The sequence below is a fragment of the Lineus longissimus genome, chromosome 3, assembly GCF_910592395.1.
Source record: "Lineus longissimus chromosome 3, tnLinLong1.2, whole genome shotgun sequence".
In the NCBI taxonomy this organism is placed as follows: Eukaryota; Metazoa; Nemertea; class Pilidiophora; order Heteronemertea; family Lineidae; genus Lineus; species Lineus longissimus.
In genome coordinates this window covers 10,417,001-10,440,238 of record NC_088310.1, presented here as the reverse complement: position 1 = coordinate 10,440,238, position 23,238 = coordinate 10,417,001, and the positions used below count along the sequence as shown (strand labels likewise).

The 23,238-nt window shown below is 42.6% G+C and overlaps 3 protein-coding genes across 4 annotated transcripts; all 3 read left to right on the top strand.

The window, feature by feature from the left end:
* Positions 1–447: 447 nt before the first annotated feature.
* LOC135485384 (ethanolamine kinase 1-like) lies at positions 448–7,761 on the top strand. Of its 2 annotated transcripts, XR_010446561.1 has the most exons (6): positions 448–512; positions 2,483–2,569; positions 3,439–3,599; positions 6,817–6,902; positions 7,218–7,346; positions 7,561–7,761. XR_010446561.1 is itself a non-coding variant. In XM_064767359.1 (5 exons), the coding sequence occupies exons 1-5, from the start codon at positions 449–451 to the stop codon at positions 7,267–7,269; spliced, it is 450 nt and encodes a 149-aa protein (XP_064623429.1). In that variant the 5' UTR covers position 448; the 3' UTR covers positions 7,270–7,761. The 2 variants fall into 2 exon arrangements, 1 of the variants encoding a protein (XP_064623429.1); XM_064767359.1 differs by having other exon boundaries at positions 7,218–7,761.
* Positions 7,762–8,675: 914 nt separating this feature from the next.
* Positions 8,676–10,841, top strand: LOC135484648 (uncharacterized protein K02A2.6-like). Its single transcript, XM_064766283.1, has one exon. It carries the CDS (start codon positions 8,676–8,678, stop codon positions 10,839–10,841), a length of 2,166 nt encoding a protein of 721 aa, XP_064622353.1.
* An 802-nt stretch (positions 10,842–11,643) lies between these two features.
* Positions 11,644–12,741, top strand: LOC135484647 (uncharacterized protein K02A2.6-like). Its single transcript, XM_064766282.1, has one exon. The coding sequence runs from the start codon at positions 11,644–11,646 to the stop codon at positions 12,739–12,741; it is 1,098 nt and encodes a 365-aa protein (XP_064622352.1).
* The last annotated feature ends 10,497 nt before the right edge of the window (positions 12,742–23,238 follow it).

The following is a 23,238-nucleotide window of genomic DNA, read 5'->3' as shown; positions in this document are numbered from 1 at the left end:
CTACTGCAGGACTGGCCGAAGGAATTTCCTGATTTAGATCAAGATTTAAGATAAGTTTTGAAATCATCATATACATGTACATGTAAGAAAGCATTCACATTTTCAATTTCAGCAAATGGACTAAATAAAAGATTATAATGCAGGATTTTACCACATGCAAAACCTAAAACCTTTAAAAACAATATCCCATCAGGTAAGACGATTGCCTATAAGTGGCTGTAACTAGTGATCTGAGAAGCTGGTTCCTCTTCATATAACTCTCTAGAAAGCTTATTCAGCGAGGGGTCCCCTCTTTTTTGGGGGGGGGGGGGATTAGCACTTGATTAATTGAAGGATGATTTTAAAGATTGTATGACTGTCCCTTTCCAGGTTTCATTCGAGAATACCTACCTACGAGACACTCCTTGAAGAAGTTAAGAATATAGAGAAGATATGGGTCAAGCTGAACATGAAGCCCGTATTCTGCTATAACGATATCAATATTACGAACTTGGTATATCAGTCTGGAAACGGTAAGCTTACCAAAAATATATGAGTTCAAAACAACCTCTTGCTTGCGTTTTCTCAATTTTTGAACGAAATTGTCACTTTTCAACACCTACCTGGCGGTCGCAGTTTTTGAAGGATTGTAATGGGCAATTTAAACATTATCAAGAAATGCTTTCACCAGAAGACATATATGCACATCTGTTTTTGGCCACAACTGCCGGTCGTGAGCGAGTGTGATGGTCATGGGGAGTACAAAGTGCCAGAATATTCCAATAGAGCGCGCATAGATTGATTTGCATTTATACCACTAAACCAACACACACAGAACTCCTTCCCCCAACTTCCTGTGAGGTTTTGTCCCCACCTCACACCACCAACATTTCTGGTAGGCCTAATTAGCTGTACAATCAAGCAGCATAAAGCTATTATGAATAAGATGTCATTTCGCCAAGCTCTTACATTGCTGTTCTTGGCCTTGCTGGCTGTTGAGTCACCATGCTTCATGAGTATCTTATGAAATTCCTGGAAAGGTCACAGATTTGACACATGCTCTAACATATCGATTTGTAGGCCTATGCCCATGTCTGTACATTGGCCTTCAGTGCAAGGTGGCTCCAAAACTGGTTCCTTTCAAAACCTCATGATGAAGCCCATCAAAAAAATTGAAAAAGCTGTAAATAAAATCACCATACTCATAAACTATATATTTACATGTACGTGATTTTTTTCTGCAATGCCAGCTTGTCCTAGCAATGACCCTTCTTCACTCTCTGATAATGTTTTGGGCAGATAAAAGTCAATAGATTTGCTTATTCTTTGCACAAGAAAAAATTTGTTTCTCATAATTAGGAACCTGAAAGTCTGTTTCATTTATTCAATATTTGCTACTGACCCCAGATATATCATTGATATAAGTTAGCAAGCAGCATGCTTTATTTTATTTCAGATTTTCGGGCTTGTAAAATTTTTAGAAAAATTCATCCAGTATCTCTGCCTCTTAAAGCCCATCCTTGACAGATACTCCAGTAATCGCAGAAGGTGCTTGTTGCTAAAATAATGATAACATGGTCACAGTTTTGTATATAGGTCTTGTCAACATAATGTAAGCATAATGTCTGATCATGTCACTCCGATAGAAATTGGCAGATGTCATTTTCAGTGTTAAAGATTTTACCAGAGATATAGGCATACAAAATCAAAGTAATTCACCTTGCAGAGGAAAACAATTAAATCTTGTAGGAAAAATATAAATTTTGACCGAGTTTGTCTGCAGTTTGGCAACATGATTATGAAACTTTTTTGGCCACGGGCTGCGCAGTCATCAGACATGATAAATTCAACTGCTGCTCTAGTTGTTGGGGACATTTAGTTTGGGACATGTAGAGTGGATGAATCATCTGCCCTCCATCATATCCCGACCAGTGCAGTATGTCATCAGACGGCTTTCAGCCGGGTGTTATTTGGTGTAAATTTCACCGCGTAAATACGCCATGCGTGCGGGATAAGGGCAGCAATCTCGCAAAGAAGAACCCCATATCCCTTCGAACGTCATTCGATCACCCCCCCCCCCCCCCCCCCCCCAGCCATTGGGTTTGATGTGGTATGGAACAGTTTCTAGAACTGTTGAACTGTGCTGATAGACTTTGGACAGTTCTAACAATAAAATAGAATGGAATGTTCTGTCACTGTTCCAACCAACATCACATTTCAATGGTTACCAAGCCTGAAATGATTACGGGATGACAGATAAATCACGGTCATGATCAATTATAAACTGACACGCCTGCATCAAAGGGGTCTTATCCACCGAATACTACTACATGCACACACTACAAAGTTTTCACATGTATTACTTGTAACCTTCTTGTTGAGAAGTACAAAGGGAAACTAATCAAAGTAGATTCTAGTTTTAAACACTGTGAGCTATTATTGCTAATTTCCATGTTACTCCCCACCCACTGGATTTGCCTTTATTTCTGACTGATCCTTCCAGATCGTGTCATTTTCCTGGACTATGAATGGGCCGGATTCAGCTCAGTGGCATATGAAATTGGCTACCACCTTGCCTCAGTTCACTCTGGTAAGATTCATTCATTCAAGTTTTCTTTTGCACAGTTGAAAGTCCCTAGATATGATATAATTTTCTTTGCATACTGTAAAGAGATAAACCTTTATTTCGTCCGCCTTGAAGCCAGGATTTTGAAAACATCCTACTTCTCCGTGCACGGTGTCGACGAACTGCTTTTGTAACTTTTGTCAACGGTTTTATTATTACTGAAATCCAGGCGTCAAGAGAAAAAACCGTGGAATGACACGCAACGCTCTCGTGAAACATACTTACAGTGCTCTTGCATGTACGATCGGAACTGGTAGCCGCCAATTTGAAACTTACGTTCTACAAAACTGCCATCAACAATTGATTCAAAAGGTCAACATCCTTGTGAAGGACTTAATGGGGGTTACGCTTATGGCAACATTAATATATTAACAAAGTGTGTGTGTTGGGGGGGGGGGGGGGGAAAAAAACAAATACCTGGCACTGAAACCCTTCTGTCTTGCTTCTGAGACCAAACGAGCAGCTTGATGGACGACACTGTGTATACGTATACAAACTTGAAGATGCAAACGTTTTCCCGTTTCATTGCATAGAGTAGAACCGATGGCATTTATCGGTTTTCATAACAGAATCGCGCGAATACATGTATATTCGTATTCGTAAAAACGTGTCTCGCTGTTTGTGAGTATGGTTTTTTAAAGCGAATGGTCACGTAATATCACTCCCAACCTGTAAAAACGTCTATTGCAGTCAACAGAAACTCAAGAAGTGTATTCGGGGCACTTGCATAGCTGATATCACCGTCGATTTGTGCTTGTTCAGAGTAAAAAACACCTGCAATTTTGTTCATTCAATTCAGCTTTCACCAAAAAAACACTTTTTTTCTCAAACAGGAACTGCTAAGGATCTGACCGGTTTAATGCCTACAGATTCATACGTCAGAGAGTGGGTAAGCAAGTACCTCAGGAAAAAGGCACAGATTACGGGCAGTGGTGAAATGGTTTCCGAATATGCTATCAGTAAATTAGTCCATGAAGTGGATGTACTAATGCCGGTAGGTTCTAGGCTAAGTCTACATAGCAAAATGTTAAGCAGCAGAATAATGGTAACCCCCTGTGAAGTCAAGGACTAACATGGCTAAGGGGAGAAAAACTGTCGACAATGCCACATTTTGTAAACATATGTTGTTTCAGTTACGTACATTGTAGACATAGAAGCTATGTATCTCTTGTTTTATCCTATAAAAATCGGTTGGTACTGTCGATCAACTCACTGGGCAACTAAATAGGCACTGCTGCCTATTTAAGTGCAGGTTGCAAAACCCGATTTCAAAGCAAAGATGAGGGTTTGCAAGTTTTTACACACTTGTGCCATTTAAAAAACCCTGAGTTATCCCCGAGTGGCCTTTATGATGACATGATTCAATTATTTGTCATCTCGATGCATGGAACTCATTGGATTTTACTCAGGCGCCCGGACAGGCACGTTAAAGGGGAACTATAGGCAGGAGGAGAGAACTAATTCGGCCTTCTTCAAGTGACTAGTATACACAGTAACGGCCATTGATCCTGTCAAACTAAGCAATAAATACATCGCGTGAATCATTTCGACCCGACTGTGAGATGTGAGAGACCCCTATAGGCGGCTCTGTGTAATTTTATCTTGCCTGCCTCGCTGCTGCCTATATTGTCCCTTAATAGCAACCTCTCCATCCGGGGACTACTTGATTAGCAATTCAAAATGGCTGCACCATAGGCCCTGGTAGAATAAAACACCCCTACCTCACATGCTGTGTCACCAGATTCTGGGGGTGACCAGAGTCTTTCAAATAAAGAGTCAGGTCACGGCATGTTTCCTTTGATCCAACAGCTCTCTCGGGCAAATAACTGGAAGCCATGATGAAGCCCATTTTAATTCAGCTGAAAACTGACCTGAGGTGCAAAACAATATTTGAATCACCAAAAATTCAACGAAAAAATATACTCTGTACATGCGGTATGATTTAGGTTGTAATCAATGTCAAACTTGTGACAGGCACATACTATTGCATCTTATGAAATGACTCAAAATATACACATCATAAAGCCAAATGGCAAATATTCAACAATATTCGAATGTACGTATACCTCACACCACTTCGCCAAAACAAGCTCGTTTTCTAATCTAAAAAACCCAGAAAACTGGGCTTCAAAATAACAAAACAATCAAATTTCCTATTAGATAACAGTGACATCAAATTTGAAAATGTCAATGATAAATGTGATTTCTAAACATGTTAAGGTTTGACCACAAAATGCGAGACACTAGCAATTGTTCACACTTTTTAAATTGTTTACCTCGAACGCGAAATGAAACCTGCTGTCGGTGTCGTCGGTCAAATTGACAAGATATGAATATTACATTAGATGACAACAAAAGGAATCACATGATACCACTAGATGGTCCATTTAGCACCGACAACATACTAAACTGCTAACCACAAATATATGTGATGAAGTGGAGTAGAAAAACGCTTTTCGAAAAATATTCTTAAATCAGTATCATCACAACTTCTCAAAACTGGCGAAAAGTAAAGGACGAAACATATCGCTTTTCATATCAATGTTGTCTTTGACACTAGATCTAAATAGTTTTACAGAAATCAGTGAATTTGATTAAGCTGACGTTTGCTTTAAAACGGATCATTTGGTATGGCTATGTTAAGGTGATCGAAGAAGTGTACAAGTTCTAGTTGTGCGGAATTGTTTTGGTCAACGCGTGACCCGAGAGAGCTTTGGTTCCCTAGTTGCCTGACTCTTGTTTTTGAAAGACTATGGGGCGACGTAGTATATCTGACCCCAGACCCGTCTACTTGGCCGTTACGTGTCAATACTGTTTCTACACGACAAGAACATTTTTGTGTCCCACCAAATAAGTTTTAAATTGAGAACACGTTTATGGTAGACATAAATCAAAATACCTAACACGAACATCGAAAAAAAATTCTTTGTCGCTTATCGTGATATAATATTTTGCCACCTGCTTAAAACAGTACCACCATACAAACAAATCCACGTGGCTGTCATTTAATCATGATAACAAGTTTTTGTTGCTGTTAATTCACAATAATCATGCATCAAATGGTAAATATTAGTCATTGATATTCTAGATAGTGTCGTATGAAATATTTCAATACAATTTATTGTTTTTTGCCTTATGGGGGGAAGTTAATGCTTTTAATCTTAACCAAGTCAAGAGCGAGAATTCAACCCATAGGAGGCTTGGCTTGCTGTTCATCTGATTACTAGAAGCAAAATCAAAATTTTATGTGTTCATCATTATTTGCTAATGAGAAAATGACATGTGATCAATATTTTATGTAAATTGTCGTCAACTAATCACATAGTTTTTATTGTTGGATATGTCCAGGGGTTAATAAGAGAACCACCGGAAGTGGGAAGCACATTGATCCCTGGGAATAGAGATGGCACACGTTAAAGCTGGCGGGACAACTACACATTCCCGAAGCCGAACTCTCAGGAATAATCCATTATTTGCATTTGGATAGTCTACTGATCCCATTACCCCCAGTGCACAAATCAAAAGCGATGCATTATCTGTAGACACAGTAGGGTGCACATCGAGTGAGAGGCAATATTGACACTATTGGCACTAATTCGGCCCGAATATGACTAAGAGTCTGAACTGATGACGCACTATATGACGTAGGATTATCAAACACCTGAATCTCTGTGTGCCGATATCCAAGATGGCCACAATTGATCAAGTCCAGTGCCTGAAATTTTAAAACTCCGGCACTGTGCGTGTGCGACATTTCCGTCTTGATATGTTATACACTGATCTCTGGACGCATATTTATTTAACCCTTCAACTTTAAAGTGGTCTTATCAGGGTTTTTCAAATGAAAACTCTGATCTTGAAGGACGTTGCAGCGGCATGATATAAAAAAAACAACTTTCGATCGCCGTAAAGGACACCCAGTATCATGATCAGGAATTGGGGGATTTTTAATGTCCTGTTCAAATTAGCTGGCGGGATATGCTTTCAATAGTTAATTGTATGCTAACGGTGGTGTCCTTGAAACTGGAAGTCAAGTAAAGCTCACAGCTTGGCTAGCTTACAAAACATTCCCCCTGCATTAATGATGATGACTTCATTACTAAATTAAAATGTAGATCAGCTTGTTCAAAACGCAGTGTTAGAATATTTGACTTTTTTTGTTTTGCTCGCACATGTGGACATATTAAGTCCAGTAATCTCTATGATTTCAGATAACTGTCTTTTTAGTGGCCTTGATTTGTATTCGTTTGGCCTCGTTACCGGAAAAGGAAGACAAACTTGGTTTTGATTATATCGGGTAAGCAGCCAGGCAAACCTGTTCTCATTGCAAACTCGAATAATCCCATCGGAATTAATGATCATGTACTATAATAAGACGCCATTTTTATTACAAAAATATTTGGGATGAGTCAGAGAAATAACAGAATTTACTCAAACAAAACCTGATCGAGAGTGACCTGATCGAGGGTGAATTTTAATCGACTCTTGGTCAAATCTTTTTTCGAAAATTAAATTATTTTTTTTCTCTCTGAACTCTTGAATTGTATCATACATACATTTTAGGGTTCCTAATACAACTGCAATGCCGTTTTATGTTTTTTTTTCTCTTTAGTAATGGAGCTGCACGATTCGACTACTACTTCAAGTCCAAGAAGGAACCCTGATGAAGGGAAACATTAGAGAGACTGCAAACACATGAGACTCTCACTGCAGCTGCTGAACAAAAGTAGTCTAATGATTAGTATGCTTTCGATTAAACTTTACTTTATAATTTTTTAAAGATCAGCACAGATTTGACAAAAGTTGGAAACTCACCATCTCCGAATTGTGTATGTTCACCGCATATCGGCATGGAAATGAACGCTAAATAAACAGGTAATCTACAGCTCAGTCTGTTTATGCAGCATGGGAGTTGTCTAGACCGTTTTTGCCAATTCCAATGTTTTTTTTTCCAGGATGAACATTTCTGCATACCTTGTGTCGCGACTAAGCATGCTTTTAAAATGAAATAACTTGACGCTTTTCTTGGAAAGATGCCACCAGTCTGCTTCCTCTCAACAGTCCACGTTTAACCGACTTCCAAAAATTCGGTACATAAGCGTTTTATTAAAATGCGGTTCAAAGAATAAATCATTTTCATTTGATACGAGAGCTGACCTATGCCATGTCCTTCGAATCAAATGGCAGCTGGCCTCGGCTGTTGGGGACTGGTTGTTTTTACGAAGCAGAGAATACTTGAAACTGGGTGTTTCTCACTGACTGTCGTTTTCGGCCAAATCAACAAATTGGCAGCCTGCGGTACACACTTTTCTAGGAAAGACGCCCCTACAGTTTTCTTCTTTTCATCAGCATCAGGTAACCGCAGTTTTCGAGATTGGAGAAAAGAGAAAAAATGTCCTTTTTTGGAATGACATGTGAAGTCCAATTCAAGAGAAAGTGGAAATAATTACCTGATGTAGCCACTTTGTAGAGTTTACGTAGCCCTTTACCCAGTCTTCTTTTTCTTGGAGATAACAGAAGCTGATGAGACGAAGCAGACTGTGGTGGTGTCTTTCCTAGAGTGATGAAGTACGGCAGGCTGTCAAGATGTTTATTCGGTAGAAAATGACAGTCAGTGAAGAACTCCCCTGGCCAGTTTCCAGTATTATTTGCTTGGTTAAATAACCAGGCCAAGCAGCCGAAGACACGAAGGATATGGCATGTTGCGTGGTGTCTTCGGTTGGGCCACGGCCCACTCGGAAGTCGTCAATGTAGTTTACTTTACACATGTCTTGAATAAAGTTGTTAGATTCTAGCCGGCAAATTATCTCCTCACTGTGTCTTCTCATCGATTTTCTTGCTTGACGAAACATGGTGACAGCTGTAAAGAACTCCAAACAACTCTCAATGCTGTCGAAATATAGAATCTGACCGTGATCGAGGCCAAAGTCGAACTCTCAGTACCGGCCAAACCGCGCAGTGCTCAGCTACACAGGGTGTACCAGCATAGTGCAAATCGTGTGCATTCGTACAGTGGATGTACAGATCAAGGTCGCTGCCAACTTTCATTCTCCGAGAAGCTGCTGCAGTTATGTTTGAGCCTCCTGTTGCTGCTGCTGCAGCTGCCCCCCGTGATCCTGCCCCTATGCATGGAATCCGTCCCCCTCAATCCCCTCAACCTCCAAACCTGGATGGGGGGCACTCTGCTGAAAATTGGAAAATTTTCAAGCAAAAGTGGACGAATTACTCGATCATTACGAACCTTGACAAGCAGACCCGAGCATATCAAGTTGCCTTACTACTGCATACGCTTGGGGACGACGGTCTGAGGATCTACAATGGTTTCCAGTTTGAAACTGAGGAAGACGAGCGTACTGTTGACGAAGTTTTGGCTAAGTTTGATAACTTCGCCTTTGGAGAAATCAACGAAACGTTTGAACGATTTGTCTTCAATCAACGGAATCAAAAGACTGATAAAACTTTCGAGACATTTCTTGCTGCTATTCGGTTGCTAGTGAAGACTTGCAATTATCACAAGGAGACTGTGAACTCTATCTTGAGGGATCGAATAGTCCTTGGCATAAGTGATCGTGAAACTCAGAAGCGACTGCTGCGGGAGCGTGGCCTGACCCTGGATGGCTGCATCGCAATATGCAAAACGTCAGAGAATGCGGAGGCCCATGAAAAGGCCATGAATGCTGACTCATCGGTAAACTTTGTGAAGCGCTCTAGCAAAAACCGCACTAAGTCTAAGATGGCGCCACCGACTCAGAAAACTGGTGCTACACCATCTCAAACTGCTAGAGATTGCAAGTTTTGTGGTCGTACTCACATTATGCGCAAATCTGAATGTCCTGCGTGGGGCAAATCGTGTCGAAGTTGCCAAGGTCTGAACCATTTTGCCGCAAAGTGTACAAAGCAGGGCAAAACCAAGAAAGTAAACCAACTCCTAGATGAGGACTCTGAGCTAGGTGATGATGACTGTGAGTGGATTGATTCTATTCGACCTGGTAATGGTCACTCACCGAAAGATGTACGATGCCGGATGATGTTGACCGATTCCCGACAGGAAGTCACATTCCAGGTGGACACTGGAGCGTCCGTCAACTTGATTCCTCTACGATTGGCTGTTCATACTGAGCTTTCTCCCACAACGAAACGCCTAAAAATGTGGAACGGCAGTGAAATTCACCCGGTAGGATCGTGTAGGCTTGTGGTTGGTAATCCAAAAAACCGTAAGCGCTACTCAGTTGAGTTTGTTGTTGTAAAGGAGAACCTGATGCCTCTTCTTGGTCTCAAGGCTGCGCAAGGGATGAAACTCGTCACGGTCAATGACTCCATTATGGAACGCATCGCAGCTGTGAGCGTTTTAGACAAGTTTGCTGATGTGTTTGACGGCAAGCTTGGGAAACTCCCAGGCACCGTGCACCTGGAAGTTGATGGAGGTGTTATGCCTGTTGTAACACCATCGCGCCGCATACCAGTGGCACCTCTTGCTAAGCTTAGGCCAGAGCTCGAGCGTTTATCTGACATTGATGTGCTTGCCAGAGTTGAGCAACCAACTCCCTGGGTCAGCCAACTTGTCCTAGCTGAAAAGAAATCTGGAGAACTCCGCATCTGCCTCGATCCGAGGCCACTCAACCGTGCACTGAAACGTGAACACTTCCAGCTACCGATACTGGAAGACAAACTCCACAACTTGGCGGAGTCGAGAGTCTTCTCCAAGCTCGATTTATCGTCAGGATATTGGCACGTCGAACTAGATGAGGAGTCGAGCCTCCTCACCACCTTTCAGACTCTTTTTGGTCGTTACCGGTGGAAGCGTCTACCCTTTGGCTTGATTGTCGCGTCTGAGATTTTCCAAAGGAAATTGCTCGAAGCCATCGACGGGCTCACTGGAGTCGAATGCATCGCCGATGACGTCGTCATTCATGGAAGGAACACTGAGGAACATGATCGCAACCTGGAAGCTTTCCTACAACGCTGTCGGGAGAAAGGGATCAAATTAAACATTGCAAAGCTTGAACTGCGATTATCTGAGATAACTTTCATGGGACACATGGTTACTGAACGTGGTTTACAGGCTGATCCAGAGAAAGTGCGAGCTGTTGAGAGCATGTCCGCTCCTACTAACTTGGAGGGACTGCGACGTTTCCTGGGAGTGGCAAACTATCTCGCAAAATTTCTCCCTAATCTGACTGAGGTGACGACACCTATGCGCAATCTCACAAAAAAAGATGTGCCGTTCGTCTGGTAGCAGACTCAACAAACAGCCTTCGAAACTGTAAAGCGCCTTGTCACTCAAGCCCCTGTTCTGGCATTCTATGATCAAACCAAGGAACTCCTGCTAGAAAACGATGCATGTGAACATGGTGTTGGATCTGTCCTGCTCCAAGGTGGCCGCCCAATCGCATTTGCAAGCAGATCGCTTACCGAGACTGAACAACGCTGGGCCCAAATTGAGAAAGAGATGCTGGCTGTGGTCTTTGGCTTGGAAAAGTTCCACCATTATACCTACGGCCGCATGGTAGATGTGGTAACTGACCATAAGCCGCTAGTGTCAATAATCACGAAACCGCTCTGTAAAGCGCCCAGGCGGCTACAGTCGCTCCTTCTAAGGACTCAGAAGTATCAGATCAATCTAGCCTACAAGCCTGGAACCTCCATCCCTATTGCAGACACGCTGTCTCGCGCGCCACTTCCCGAAACTGACTCAATGGACTCGGTTAACGTGAGCATTGTGTCTTTCTTGCCCATCAAGCCACGAAGACTTGATGAAATCCGTCGTGCAACTGAAAGGGACGCAACGTTGATGTCTCTCAAAGACACCATCTTGAAAGGCTGGCCGGACTCTAAGCATAATCTGTCTGTCACCCTGACCCCCTACTTCCATCACCGCGATGAACTAACTGTGCAGGATGGCGTTGTGTTGCGTGGAGAACGTATCGTTATCCCCTTGGAACTGCGGAAGGAACTAAAGGCTAAGTTGCACGCCGGCCACTTAGGCATAAACTCCTGCTTAAATACGTAGAGCCAGGGAACTCATTTTCTGGCCAGGCATGTCGGCGGAGATCCGGTCGTTTGTCGAAACCTGTGATACCTGTGCCACCTTCGCTGACAAGCAGCCCCCAGAGACTCTGAACTTGCATGATGTGCCGGACCGTCCCTGGTCCAAGGTTGCAAGTGACCTGTTTTCCTTCAAAGGGAAAAACTATCTCGTTACGGTTGACTACTTTAGTTCATTCTTCGAACTGGATTACCTCCATGATATCACCGCAGACACCGTCATTGCAAAGATGAAAATGCATTTTGCTAGGCATGGCATTCCAGACATTCTAGTCTCGGACCGCGGAACACAGTTCACGTCTGATCAGTTCAGGCGATTCAGCACCAACTGGTCGTTCACACACGAGTTCATTAGCCCAGGTAACTCAAAGGCTAATGGTGCTGTAGAGGCCGCCGTGAAGGTGGCTCAGAAACTGTTGACAAAGTCCAAAGCAGCCAAGGAGAACCCCTACTTGGGGCTACTCAACATCAGGAACACCCCAACGGAAGGCCTACAGTCCAGCCCTTCTCAGCGACTCCTCGGGCGCCGCACAAAAACACTCATACCTTCTACCCAAGACAGGCTCCTCCCTCGCCTGCCATCAGGAGAAAAGGAACGTATGGAAAATCGTAAACTCAACATGGCTCAGAAGCGTAATGGTGGTCGCCATGACCTTAAGCCGCTTAAGCCTGGTGACCATGTTCGCATTCAGCCGACTCAGTTTGGTCAAACTGAGTGGCGTCCGGCAACTGTCGCAAAACGTCTCAAGTCTCGCACGAATGAGGTCACCGCTCTAGGCAAAACTCTCGTGCGCAATCGACAACAGCTAAGGTTCAAACCATCGCTGCCTACTGCAACCGCGACATCCCTGGAGTCAACCCCTGTGAGGCCAAGTCCAAAGCCAAACTCTGACGATTCGAACACTGAAAAATTGAACAATGAACAACTGGATGCGGAGATCATGACGAGCAATGATAGGTCAATGGTGTCAAGTGCCGCAAGTGACACGCCCGCTAAGGCCAACACTGAGCAAAGCGTAACCCAAACTCCGGCTATCCGTACTACGCGTTCTGGTAGAGTCATTAAACCTGTGGACCGTTTAGAATTGTGATCTGTGTTCACCAATAGTAGGGTACACTTAAGACTTTCCGCGCTATGTAGTGGATTATCAGTTTCATTAGTTAATACGGACATTCCGCGCTATATTATAGTGGATTATCAGTTTCATTAGTAGTTAGTTAAGACTTTCCGCGCTATATAGTGGATTATCAGTTTCATTAGTTAGTACAAACTTTCTGCGTTTCCTTTCCTCAAAAGAGGAAGGATGTTGCGTGGTGTCTTCGGTTGGGCCACGGCCCACTCGGAAGTCGTCAATGTAGTTTACTTTACACATGTCTTGAATAAAGTTGTTAGATTCTAGCCGGCAAATTATCTCCTCACTGTGTCTTCTCATCGATTTTCTTGCTTGACGAAACATGGCATTGCTCAACTCTCTTTCCAAATGAAAATGACATATTCTATTGTAACAAAATTAACCTTTAGCTCCTTCGTTTCGTCTTGGGACCTGTTTAAGTCCGCATTTTACATACAACCGCTGTGCCGTCAGTACTCGTTCTCCGGGTTTGCATTTTATGTGTACCTAGAAGATTTTTACCGGAGCAGATTTTCGTGTTTGAAGACAATTTTACACAAAACTGTGTGGTGTTAGATCATCAAACTTTGGAGAGACCTTTGTCTCCTTAGGACCAATTTATCTAGAGCTTCCTGGTAAGTTTATAAGTAACTGTGCATTTGTAATAAGTGTTTTTATGGGTGCAATTTCGGACTTTTGTAAACTTGTCCGCCATGTTTGATGACGTCATTCTCATCAATTTGTTTGGAAGCTGGACCTTTGTTTTCACGTGTTGTAAGTTTTAAAGTGGTTCAAAAGCAGGATATTTTGAGCATAAAGTGTTTTAAAGTGTTTCATGTGGTAAAACTATGTTTATAGCATCTGGGGATGTCGATTTCAAAGCTCTGGATTTTGAAGTGTGGTCACAAATTGTGCCTAAAGTTGGTGCATCTTTCAAAACTTCGAGCATCTTTCAAGGATCGTGAATTATCTGGGGACGGGGTAGCCCGTGGAAGGACCCCGTAGGGGGGTATAAAAGCTCATGTAAGCCCCAAAACAATCAGATTGCCTGCACACCAGGCCCAATTACACCAATTACATCAATTAGACCAATTAGCCAACTAGCGGTTCTCCTAGTAGAACTAATATGAGGAAGGCTCAGGCCTTGACGCAAGGGCCCAACGCGCCGCGTAGCGGCAAAAAAGCGAAGCTGGCGAAACATTTATAACGGGTCACCGTCACTTATTATTGGACTTATAGCGCATTTACGGGGTTGCAACTATTTTGCTTTATAGTGTCACCAGGAAAGAAAAGCATGCGACCTAACGCCGATCTATTTGTATAAAGTGATAATTGGAAGGTATATAGTAGGAAATATCAATAAAATAATCATTCCATGTCGTCTTTTGAGGGCATTTTTGATTGTAAAAAATATATGTGTACGTCACCGTAGTCTCTGCAATGATAATTTTATCAGAGCAGTCTCGCGCAAGTAGAAGTTCTTTACCTATTAGTTCTTCACTTATTAGTCTCAACGTCTGGCGCAAAGCCAGACGTTTTCCATTACGATTTCACTACGATGTTTGACAAGAAGGAGCAGTGCGCGAGATATGCTAATGAGCAGACTTCCCTCGCTTGAGTTTCTGAAGAATGTTCCATATCGCGCTAAGCTCATCACTACTGATTATGACAGGCGTGCAACGGTAGGTATCTGCTCCCCAACTTCCACCCTAATACGGTACAATAAGTTACCATTTGATGGGAATGGGACAATGCCCTCACTATGTATGGAGTCATAGGGATAAGAAGACATTATTCATTAGTGTTGGTACAAGTGATTTTGCCCAAAAAGCATCCGCAATCAAAAAACAAAATATGCAAGGTATCACGTACATGGCCATGACGACGTGCAGAAAGTGCACTGGCCAGTGCATACCCTATGGCTATGTACTAGTAAACATGGTAGGCCTAAACATGAACAACATCATTATTCATCGGCAGTTCATTTTACTCCGAGCTTTTCCTGAAACATATAACCATGATGATTAGGCCTACCATGTACCATGACCAATAACAGCACTAGATCATGTGGATGTCAACAAGTTCACATGAACCGTATAATCCCGCATAGCGCATGTGGGGCATGCGTCTAAACCAAAGCCCCAAAATCACTTGTTTTGGTCTATTTCAGTTTCACTTGTGTTTCCCCCGTCTCCCAGTCCATAATACATTTACAGTTTACAATCCCCGATCATGGCCCAACAAAAGGTCATCGGTTGACTAAAGGAACACAACTGTTCAATGGATTTATAGTTGAATGCGATCAAACTACGTCTTTTCAATCGTGGATTGTAAATTTAACCCCATGGGCCTAGGGAAGGCCCTATAACAATACTTTCGACACAGTTATTATCTCCGGTGCCTCCACCATGTTACACACAGTGCTCACTGCTGATTCTAAAATGCGCCACCTAGTCAAAACAGGACATATGTTCTTCTAGGAATAGATCTCTTTCCAATATTTCGTCATTCCACTATCGTCATCACCTCATCATACTTTCATTGACATTACAGGCACACATCCACAGAGCACTCTTCAAATCATCTACGCAGTGGTTATCCAACTAGGATTATAAAGGTAATTTCTTAGCCCCACACAGTGGGTTTCAGTCTTGATAAAGGGGCACTATTGCTAGCAGCTAGGTAGGTAAGATAAAGTTAGACGAAGTAGCCGATAGGGGTCTCTCACCCCTCAAAGTCCGTCACAACTATTCAAGCTTGTACAAGGAATACATGCAGCGCTGACTCTAACAAGACCCAATGGGAATGTCGCACAGTCATCTGTCAAAAACAAGACCTATGTTGCAGTATGATCTCTTGCCAATATTTAATAATTGCACTATCGTCATCACCTCATCATACTTCATTGACATTACAGGCACACATTGACATTGACCACTGTTGCAGTCAATGACACAGTCGCTATCCAAGTAGCATTATAGAGGTAATTATCATTATCATACCTCATTAGCATGTGAACCAATCACGTCGCGTCCTTTGCGATCACGGCAAAGCCTCATGGAATAATGTCTTTCACCGTTGAATAATTTTTCATATTCCATGCCTACAAGTACAACTTCAATTTCTTCATATTCCATGGCTAGAAGTTCAATACTAATATAATATCCAAGATAAAGTTACAAGAAGTAGTCAATACTGACAATAGGGGTCTCTCACCTCTCACTGTATGTCCACACTATTCACGCTTGTACGAGGAATACATTCAATGCTGAATCTAACAACACCCAGTGCCCTTACTCTGTATATTAGTCACTGGAAGATGGCCCATTTCACTCCTTGCTTCTACTTCGCCTATAGTCTCATTGCAAACGCCTCAGTTCTATGATATCACATTCACTTTCAGCTGTCATGCAACGCAACAACTGTGCTATCTGCGATCGCACATCAACGAAGAAGTGCAGCCGCCCACATTCCACCTCACGTCTGTCCGACCAGCTGCAATCCTCGAGGACGCCCCACTGTACCACGATTTCACTACGATGTTTGACAAGAAGGAGCAGTGCGCGAGATAGGCTAATGAGTAGACTTCCCTCGCTTGAGTTTCGGAAGAATGTTCCATATCGCGCTAAGCTGACCACTGCTGACCATGACAGGCGTGCATTGGACTGGTACAGGTTGGAACTAAACATTGAATATGCTGGTGGTGACGCTTTCTGATGAAAAGTTGGTCGTGACTGATGCAGTATCCTTGGACTTGTCCACAGCATCGTTCAATCATTGCTCTCTGAGCTGCCTTAATTCTGTACTTACCCAAATACTAAGACCAAATGCCTGTTGACTGTGCTTTAAGAGAGACTGGCGCCATGCCTAGAGATATGACTGACCCCTATTGGCAAATTTGTATGACTTTATCTTGCCTACCTAGCTGCTGCCTATAGTCTCCCTTTAACTGCGGAACACTTCAAAGTCGATAAAATGCCATGTTCCACCTTTTAATGTGTTCAGACCGCCATTTTCAAAATAATCAAGTCAGGACACTGCCTTCTAGTCTCATAATAAATTTTGCTTTCCTCAATAATAACATTTCTTCTTCTTCAATGCTTTCATCATTCCAAACTTCTCCTCCTCTGACTTTTACAGGGGTACAGTCATGGCAATCAAAACCCAAATACTGAGACCAAATGCCTGTTGACTGTGCTTTAAGAGAGACTGGCGCCATGCCTAGTCTCTCTTAAAGCACAGTCAACAGACACCAACCCCCTCAGACTCAGAAACCACAAACGCCCAACCCTTCCTGCTACCTTAATACTTCTGGATAGGGAGCTCTTCGTTAATAGGGCTGGTGAGCGAGAAGACTCGGTGGGGGGGGGGGGGGGTTATATAGTTAGGATGATGCCATCATGGCAGTTTACCGAAGAAGCAGTTGGCTAGCACACAATGTCAATGATTGATGGCGAGTAGTTGGTGGGTGGGAGAGGGGGGATATAGTTAGGATGATGCCATCATGGCAGTTGACCCAATAGACGCTGTCGCAGTATAGAAAATAAGTGGGGAGAATTTGGGAAACTAAACACAACAGGAGAAGGATAGGTATTTTTGCCCGGAGATAAGCATAATGATCCCAAGACCCAAGTGTAATTAAGATTTATATTCTAATTCAAAAAGACCAACGTCGCCTAGACATACAGTCATGCATAGACTGATGTAGCACAATGCATGAGACACCCTGTATAACGCAAATTTGAAAAAATTTCACCTCTATGCCTTATAACTTTAAGATTAACACCTGATCACTTGGTCAAACTTGGTCAGATGTATTCTACAATACAAGAGACATGCTATTCAGAAATGTATTGGTTTGTGTGAGAGTAACGTACTGCCAAGTCTACAGCCGCTGGAACAGGGGTATGCATGAAATGACGTCGCGTCATTTTTGGAGGCAGGTAAGCCTGGCCTCCGCACCGGCTTGTGAGACCTGAGGGTAGCGCGTGCGTTTGAGTTAAGTGCGCATGCGCTTTCTACGGAAAATTAAAATGGCCAGTGTTGTGGACGAGTGGTTTCAGGTTTCACGGTAGGATTTTGACATGGAAACGGGGAAATAGACATTGAGACCAATGTACTTTCAAGATTATTGCATTATTAATGGAACCAGACCGTTGACATATTGTCACACCCCATGATATTGACGAAATCGTCGTCGAAACGGGCAGCCCCGGACCGATCATGTTGGTGCGCTTGAAACTACGGAAAAGTTAGCAGACGGAAAATCTTTTGCGGAAAATTTTGCCAGTTCAAAGCACGATTTCGTCGCGGAAAGAGAAAAATAATCTCTGGCAGCGATGCAGCTTGTTGTTTAATGCATTTCGATTCGCCCCAGGGTATCGTTACACTTTGATTCGGCCCTGTTTTGACGAAATCTTCAACCGAACAGCGGCTTCTCTGCGTAAACATCGTAGCGTCCCGCTGAATTGTTTAGAAAAAGAAAATCTCTCCCCAGGTAAATTGCTGTGCATTAGCGTATACGATTCACGTGCAAAAATGTCACCTGGGTGCAGAGGTTTTCTGGTTCCGGTCAACCGGGTCAAGTTTTTTTCGTTGACGGTATACACACACACATTCGACACTTAACCATAAAGCTCGCTGACGTCATTCTCATCAATTTGTTTGGAAGCTGGACCTTTGTTTTCACGTGTTGTAAGTTTTAAAGTGGTTCAAAAGCAGGATATTTTGAGCATAAAGTGTTTTAAAGTGTTTCATGTGGTAAAACTATGTTTATAGCATCTGGGGATGTCGATTTCAAAGCTCTGGATTTTGAAGTGTGGTCACAAATTGTGCCTAAAGTTGGTGCATCTTTCAAAACTTCGAGCATCTTTCAAGGATCGTGAATTATCTGGGGACGGGGTAGCCCGTGGAAGGACCCCGTAGGGGGGTATAAAAGCTCATGTAAGCCCCAAAACAATCAGATTGCCTGCACACCAGGCCAAATTACACCAATTACATCAATTAGACCAATTAGCCAACTAGCGGTTCTCCTAGTAGAACTATTTCTAGTACACTGAGAATTATCATTTAGGTAAGGTTAGTACTGTCTTACATTCTGTCAGATTCTTCACGCACATGTTCATGCATTGTGTAGCTTGCTAATAGCAGCGCTGGACGCAAGGGCCCAACGCGCCGCGTAGCGGCAAAAAAGCGAAGCTGGCGAAACATTTATAACGGGTCACCGTCACTTATTATTGGACTTATAGCGCATTTACGGGGTTGCAACTATTTTGCTTTATAGTGTCACCAGGAAAGAAAAGCATGCGACCTAACGCCGATCTATTTGTATAAAGTGATAATTGGAAGGTATATAGTAGGAAATATCAATAAAATAATCATTCCATTTCGTCTTTTGAGGGCATTTTTGATTGTAAAAAATATATGTGTACGTCACCGTAGTCTCTGCAATGATAATTTTATCAGAGCAGTCTCGCGCAAGTAGAAGTTCTTCACCTATTAGTTCTTCACTTATTAGTCTCAACGTCTGGCGCAAAGCCAGACGTTTTCCATTACGATTTCACTACGATGTTTGACAAGAAGGAGCAGTGCGCGAGATATGCTAATGAGCAGACTTCCCTCGCTTGAGTTTCTGAAGAATGTTCCATATCGCGCTAAGCTCATCACTACTGATTATGACAGGCGTGCAACGGTAGGTATCTGCTCCCCAACTTCCACCCTAATACGGTACAATAAGTTACCATTTGATGGGAATGGGACAATGCCCTCACTGTGTATGGAGTCATAGGGATAAGAAGACATTATTCATTAGTGTTGGTACAAGTGATTTTGCCCAAAAAGCATGCGCATTCAAAAAACAAAATATGCAAGGTATCACGTACATGACCATGACGACGTGCAGAAAGTGCACTGGCCAGTGCATATCCTATGGCTATGTACTAGTAAACATTGTAAACATGAACAACATCATTATTCATCGGCAGTTCATTTTACTCCGAGCTTTTCCTGAAACATATAGCCATGATAATTAGGCCTACCATGTACCATGACCAATATCAGCACTAGATCATGTAGATGTCAACAAGTTCACATGAACCGTATATAATAATCCCATGTGGGGCATGCGTCTAAACCAAAGCCCCAAAATCACTTGTTTTGGTCTATTTCAGTTTCACTTGTGTTTCCCCCGTCTCCCAGTCCATAATACATTTACAGTTTACAATCCCCGATCATGGCCCAACAAAAGGTCATCGGTTGACTAAAGGAACACAACTGTTCAATGTATTTATAGTTGAATGCGATCAAACTACGTCTTTTCAATCGTGGATTGTAAATTTAACCCCATGGGCCTAGGGAAGGCCCTATAACAATACTTTCGACACAGTTATTATCTCCGCTGCCTCCACCATGTTACACACAGTGCTCACTGCTGATTCTAAAATGCGCCACCTAGTCAAAACAGGACATATGTTCTTCTAGGAATAGATCTCTTTCCAATATTTCGTCATTCCACTATCGTCATCACCTCATCATACTTTCATTGACATTACAGGCACACATCCACAGAGCACTCTTCAAATCATCTACACAGTGGTTATCCAACTAGGATTATAAAGGTAATTTCTTAGCCCCGCACAGTGGGTTTCAGTCTTGATAAAGGGGCACTATCCAAGATAAAGTTACAAGAAGTAGTCAATAGGGGTCTCTCACCTCTCACTGTATGTCCACACTATTCACGCTTGTACGAGGAATACATTCAATGCTGAATCTAACAACACCCAGTGCCCTTACTCTGTATATTAGTCACTGGAAGATGGCCCATTTCACTCCTTCCTTCTACTTCACCTATAGTCTCATTGCAAACGCCTCAGTTCTATGATATCACATTCACTTTCAGCTGTCATGCAACGCAACAACTGTGCTATCTGCCATCGCACATCAACGAAGAAGTGCAGCCGCCCACATTCCACCTCACGTCTGTCCGACCAGCTGCAATCCTCGAGGACGCCCCACTGCACCACGATTTCACTACGATGTTTGACAAGAAGGAGCAGTGCGCGAGATAGGCTAATGAGCAGACTTCCCTCGCTTGAGTTTCGGAAGAATGTTCCATATCGCGCTAAGCTGACCACTGCTGACCATGACAGGCGTGCATTGGACTGGTACAGGTTGGAACTGAACATTGAATATGCTGGTGGTGACGCTTTCTGATGAGAAGTTGGTCGTGACTGATGCAGTATCCTTGGACTTGTCCACAGCATCGTTCAATCATTGCTCTCTGAGCTGCCTTGATTCTGTACTTACCCAAATACTAAGACCAAATGCCTGTTGACTGTGCTTTAAGAGAGACTAGCGCCATGCCTAGAGATATGACTGACCCCTATTGGCCAATGTATGACTTTATCTTGCCTACCTAGCTGCTGCCTATAGTCTCCCTTTAACTGCGGAACACTTCAAAGTCGATAAAATGCCATGTTCCACCTTTTAATGTGTTCAGACCGCCATTTTCAAAATAATCAAGTCAGGACACTGCCTTCTAGTCTCATAATAAATTTTGCTTTCCTCAATAATAACATTTCTTCTTCTTCAATGCTTTCATCATTCCAAACTTCTCCTCCTCTGACTTTTACAGGGGTACAGTCATGGCAATCAAAACCCAAATACTGAGACCAAATGCCTGTTGACTGTGCTTTAAGAGAGACTGGCCCCATGCCTAGTCTCTCTTAAAGCACAGTCAACAGACACCAACCCCCTCAGACTCAGAAACCACAAACGCCCAACCCTTCCTGCTACCTTAATACTTCTGGTTATCCATGAGGATAAATGTACTTTGATTAATCTATAGACAAAGCAAAGGCAATAGCCTTGATCTTTTTGGTTGTACCAACTCCAAATTGACTTGAGTCAGCTCCTAAACCCGGAGGGTTATAATATTTGAGCAATCCTATCTAATCTATTGGTATTTCTGGGGAGGTAAACAATCAATTCTAAAGATGCCAGAACCTTCGGTTTCCCTGAATGCACCAAGTGTGCACATATATCCAGATGATATCATCATCATTGGCACTTTTATAGAACTAGAAGATCTAGTTGAGTTTTTGGACGAGTTAATTGAACTCTTAGTCCGTCTTATAGAAGGCGAAGATATTGACATGAGTCAATATCCTACTCTCAACCAGTTACTGTAAATATGAGATTGTTTGGGGAGTGTTTTAATCAGACCAAGCGCTGATTGCTGTGTTTAAAGAGTTCCATGTTGTGTCATTGTATTTGTGTAGTTGTAAATAGTTGTAAATAGTTGAAGTCAAGTGTTGATATTAAAATCTATAATCACATATAAGTGTCTGTCCTTTGTGGTAGAGTAGCATCTTCATCTTCCTGACTCATATCCTCCGATTCTCCATGGCCCTGATCCCTTTTGAAAGTCCCTGCCTGAAGAATTCAGAAATGTCTTCCTGATTGTGCCTTTGTCCCTGTCTCTAGTGACACCTGGACCGCTCGGAACGGCTTTCCCGTTACATTGGTGACCGGCTGTGGAATTGAATTTCACCAGGTATTATACTGATATTTCAATTCAGTGATTCGAACCTTGCCCTTTCACAAAGTGAAAATGGCTAAAGGCAGAGGTAAAAGTAAAGGGAAGGCACAGGCTAAGAGAAACGCTGGGCTGACCACCAGTAGTGCTAATAAGACTAGCAAAGACATGATAAACGAGGCATACAATGTTGATGTATCTGATGGCGAGATGCCAGGTACAAGTAGACCCTTGTTTGAAGATGAACCCAGTGATCTGGAGGTAGAATTTTTGGGTCCCAAGTATAAAAATGAAAAAAGTGAGCCAGGAGATATGAGTCAAACAGTTATAATAGATCCAGATGAACAGTCTACTCTTACCACCACAAAAGGAAAACGTACAAAATCTGTACCAAATTTAGGGGCGAAAGCTGGCGGTTCTAGGCCAAAGTTGCCAGATGATCATGTGGATAATCCACAACCGATTACAGCCGCAATCATCTCTCAGTTGGTGAATGAAATATGTGATAAGATTATGGGTAACCAGTTCATGCAGTTAGTAAATGAAATATGTGATAAGGTTATGGGTAAGATGAGCGAACACATTGAAAAAGTGTCAGTGATGCACAATTTGCTGCAAGATCATTTGCCTTCGTTAACACAAGACGTGAAAGAAATATTTCCCGCATTAGACGATGTTAGGCTCGATCAAAAAGTAACACTTGTCAGATTTTGTGATGAAATAGAGGGGGCTATCAATTCTCAAGGGGAATCGGTCACGGCTAACTTACAGCAATCTATGGGTGAGACCAATGACAAAATTAATGCTGAAAGCGCCATAGTTACAGGGGTTCTGACCAAAGGACTTTATGAATTACAGTCCAGCAATGACAAAGAGCACAAAGCACAGGTCATTGAAGCAACAAATGCTAAGAGTGCTAAACCGTTAGAACTGAGCAGCTA